The sequence below is a fragment of the Epinephelus moara genome, chromosome 19 (genome assembly GCF_006386435.1).
Source record: "Epinephelus moara isolate mb chromosome 19, YSFRI_EMoa_1.0, whole genome shotgun sequence".
NCBI classification, from domain to species: Eukaryota; Metazoa; Chordata; class Actinopteri; order Perciformes; family Serranidae; genus Epinephelus; species Epinephelus moara.
The window spans coordinates 40,977,260-40,981,536 of record NC_065524.1 but is presented as its reverse complement, the minus strand read 5'-3'; the positions used below and the strand labels follow the sequence as shown (position 1 = coordinate 40,981,536).

At 47.2% G+C, this 4,277-nt stretch overlaps 1 protein-coding gene across 1 annotated transcript in view; it reads left to right on the top strand.

Annotated features, from left to right (window-relative positions):
• ppp2r5d (protein phosphatase 2, regulatory subunit B', delta) overlaps nt 1–4,277 on the top strand; it is a 26,749-nt gene that overhangs the window by 11,620 nt on the left and 10,852 nt on the right. Inside the window, exons 6-12 of the mRNA XM_050070559.1 lie at nt 12–300; nt 383–442; nt 1,961–2,069; nt 2,151–2,204; nt 2,390–2,560; nt 3,101–3,229; nt 3,507–3,671. Of these exons, the coding sequence (XP_049926516.1) occupies nt 12–300; nt 383–442; nt 1,961–2,069; nt 2,151–2,204; nt 2,390–2,560; nt 3,101–3,229; nt 3,507–3,671 (977 nt within the window). The remainder of the gene's footprint in view (nt 1–11; nt 301–382; nt 443–1,960; nt 2,070–2,150; nt 2,205–2,389; nt 2,561–3,100; nt 3,230–3,506; nt 3,672–4,277) is intronic.

The window sequence follows — 4,277 nt, the reverse complement described above, 5'->3', positions numbered from 1 at the left end:
TGTCGCTGTAGACCGACCTGTGAGTGGGGGCGGAGCTCTGACTGTAGACCGACCTGTGAGTGGGGGCGGAGCTCTGACTGTAGATAGACCTGTGAGTGGGGGCGGAGCTCTGACTGTAGATAGACCTGTGATTGGGGGCGGAGCTCTGACCTCAGTGTTTGTGTTGAAGCTATTGGAGCTGTTCGACAGTGAGGACCCCCGAGAGAGAGACTTCCTGAAGACCATCTTACACCGCATCTACGGCAAGTTCCTCGGCCTCCGCGCCTACATCCGCCGCCAGATCAACAACATCTTCTACAGGTCAGAGCCACACACACTTAGACACCTGAGGATAAACCAGTGTTCCCAGTCTGTGTGTCTGACTGGTGCTGCTGTGTTTCAGATTTATCTATGAGACCGAACATCACAATGGCATCGCTGAGCTGCTGGAGATCCTGGGGAGGTAAAACACGCACACACACACATACACACACACACACACACACACACACACACACACACACACACACAGTGTGTATTACCATCATGATGACGGCGATGGATTCAAAACAGAAGCTGTTTAACATTTGTCGCTGCAGGAAGTTGCTACGTTGTGATGGCAGCAGTTAACCCAGATTTAGCCAATCCCTGTGAATTCTGCGTGGCCTCACCTTTTGTCTGATCACCACAATTTTTTCCACAAATTTAACTCTTTAAAACGTGTCCAATCTCATGTCATCGTAGAGCTACGTGCAGCGTGCTGATTCTCTCTGGTGATCATGAGGCTGCGTCAGCAGGAGCTCAGAGTCACACAGTGACAGGCTAACTGTTAGCATCTCACGGCTAATGTTACCCAACAGAATATTTCAGTGTCGGTGTGAGATTAACAGCTCAGTGTTGGATGGTGACCGGCGCTGCGAGGCTTCTGTGATGTGATGCTGTTATGACATCACATTGTGGAGTGTTAGCTCGTGCACAGAGAGAGCATGGGGAGGAGAGCAGCTCACTGAGATGCTCTTTGAATGCTGGCTCTGTGTCTGTGACATCATCGCAACTATTTTAGCAATTATCTCTTGTTCTGCAAAAATATATATATAAACATGACGTCATGCAACGCAATTTTTATGCATCCGTGCTGGCGACAGCTGTGGCCAGAGGTATTCAGGTTGTCTGTGCATCTGTCCCATCCTTGTGAACACAGTATGTCAAGAACACCTTAAGGGGAATTTCTTTTAATTTGGCACAGACGGCCACTTGGACTCAGGGATGACCTGATTAGTTTTTGGTGGTCACAGGTTAAAGGTTAAGGTTGCTGTGACCTTGTCTGTCTCAATCTCAAGAACATTTTGAGTGAATTTCTTCAAATTTGGCACAAACTGAAGAATAAACTGATAAGAATTTGATGGTCAAAGGTCACTGTGACCTCTCAAAACATGCTTTTATGTCTCTGCACTGGTGACAGCTGTGGCTGGAGGCATTATGTTTTCGAGTTGTCCGTCCGTCCCATCCTTGTGAACACGATATCTCAAGAAGGCCTCGAGAGAATTTCTTCAAATTTAAGTACAAACATCCACTTGGACTCAACAAAGTCTTTGTTAGTCAAGGGTCAAAGGTCATGGTTGCTGTAACCTTGTATAGATCTCATTCTTGTGAATGCGATATCTCAAGAACAGCTTCAGATGTGGCACAAACGTCTGCTTGGACTTAATGATGAACTGATCAGATTTTTGTGGTCAAAGGTCAGTGTGACCTTGTCTGTCTCATTTTTTTAATGTGATATCTCAAGATCATCTTGAGGGAATTTTTTTTTTAAAAAATGGGCACAAACGTCCACTTGGACTGAAGAATAAACTGATGTCAGCTGATTGTAGTTTAGAAAAGCTGCTGTGAAATCCTGGAGGGACTGATCATGAATCAATGCTCTAACAGTTTGTCTGTCTATCTGTCCCTCCATCTGTCCATCTGTCTGTCTGTCCGTCAGCATAATCAACGGCTTCGCTCTCCCTCTGAAAGAAGAACACAAGATGTTTCTGATCCGAGTTCTGCTGCCGCTGCACAAAGTCAAGTCTCTCAGCGTCTACCACCCACAGGTCAGAGTCTGTCTGTCTGTGTGTCAGTCTGTTCGTCAGTCACTGACAACTTATTCACTCTGACTGTCTCTCTGTGTGCAGCTGGCGTACTGTGTGGTCCAGTTCTTGGAGAAAGACAGCAGCCTGACGGAGCCGGTGAGTCCTTCCTGTTTCCATGACAACATGTTCTGATGCTGCTGATGGTTTCCATAGTAACATACAGATGGTGGACACGTCAACAGGGACACACCTGTGAAGCAGACTGCAGATATTAGAGTAGAAAAACCCTGTGTGAAGGAGAAGCTCAGGAGTTTGACCCCCGTGACCTCTGACCTCTGCAGGTGATCATGGGTCTGCTGAAGTTCTGGCCAAAGACTCACAGTCCGAAGGAGGTGATGTTCCTGAACGAGCTGGAGGAGATCCTGGACGTCATCGAGCCGTCAGAGTTCGTGAAAGTTCAGGAGCCACTCTTCAGACAGCTCGCCAAGTGTGTGTCCAGCCCACACTTTCAGGTAATGAGACCTGAACCATGACCTGAACCACGACCATGACCTGAACCATGGCCATGACCATGACCTGAACCATGACCATGACCTGAACCACGACCATGACCTGAACCACGACCTGAACCACGACCATGACCTGAACCATGACCATGACCTGAACGACCTGAACCACGACCATGACCTGAACCATGACCATGACCTGAACTACGACCTGAACCACGACCATGACCTGAACCACGACCATGACCTGAACCATGACCATGACCTGAACCCACGACCATGACCTGAACCATGACCATGACCTGAACCACGACCATGACCATGACCTGAACCATGACCATGACCATGACCTGAACCATGACCATGACCTGAACCACGACCTGTGTTTGTCTGACTGGTTCAGAGTTTGATGCAGTTTGTTTCTGGAGTTTTAACATGAATGTTTTTTAAAATACCTAAAATAAAAAATGGCGTCCTGGTGGTCAGACGGTTTGAGATTCTGACTGTGAGTCACAGGTCTGTGTGTGTGTGTGTGTGTGTGTGCAGGTGGCAGAGAGAGCTCTGTATTACTGGAATAACGAGTACATCATGAGTCTGATCAGCGACAACGCCGCCAAGATCCTCCCCATCATGTTCCCCGCCCTCTACAAGAACTCCAAGAGCCACTGGAACAAGTAACACACACACACACACACACACACACACACACACACACACACACACACACCCCGTTTCCCCCTGTTAAAGGTTTTTTTGGGGAGTTTTTCCTGATCAGCTGTGAGGGTCATAAGGACAGAGGGATGTCATATGCTGTAAAGCCCTGTGAGGCAAACTGTCATTTGTGATATTGGGCTTTATAAATAAAATTGATTGATTGATTGATTGACACACCTGATCGATAACAGGATCAATACTCTGTTCACTGTAACAAGGGGCTCTGACTCACTGTCAGTCCCTGGTGGACGTCACAGGGACTGCAGCTTTAGTTTCAGCTGTGAAAGACTCGGCAGGAACAGGAAGTACACCTGGACAACAGGAAGTACACCTGGACAACAGGAAGTACACCTGGACAACAGGGTACACCTGGACAACAGGAAGTACACCTGGACAACAGGAAGTACACCTGGACATAGGGCTGTGCAATATACTGGTTCGTACTGAAAACCGGTATTTATTTTCGTTATGATATGAATTTTTCATACACCGCAATACAGGTGAATAGCCCAAACAACGTCCGGAACGTGCGCAGCAGAAAAGTGTTTTAGCGGGGACCCATTTCACCGCTGCACACCACAGGTGCGCTAGAGCCGATGAGAGTGAGAGCATAGAGAAAAGTTTAGAGGTGAGAATAGCTGCCGTAGAGAGTCCTGAAACTGAACTGTGCATGATGACCCAGAAGAACTAAAAAAGAGCAGTGTTTCCCCTGTATGCAGCTAGCACCACCACTGCTGATTTGTTTTTTCCATCTTAGCTCTTTAGAAACTACCGTTATATTTGGCACTACGGATGCTTATAGGCCTATAGAACAGGTCTATACGTGTCCTCTTATTTAACAGAAACACTTTAAAACAGGAGTTGTGCAAATTTGCAGGAAAGCCCAATCAGTGTTTTTTCAGCATTGGCAGTATAAAAACAAAATCGGGGAGTGCAGCAAAATGCCGCCTACCTACTTTTGTTTATACAGAATGTGCCTTTTTCGGGGCAATGGGGGGCGTGAGCAAGT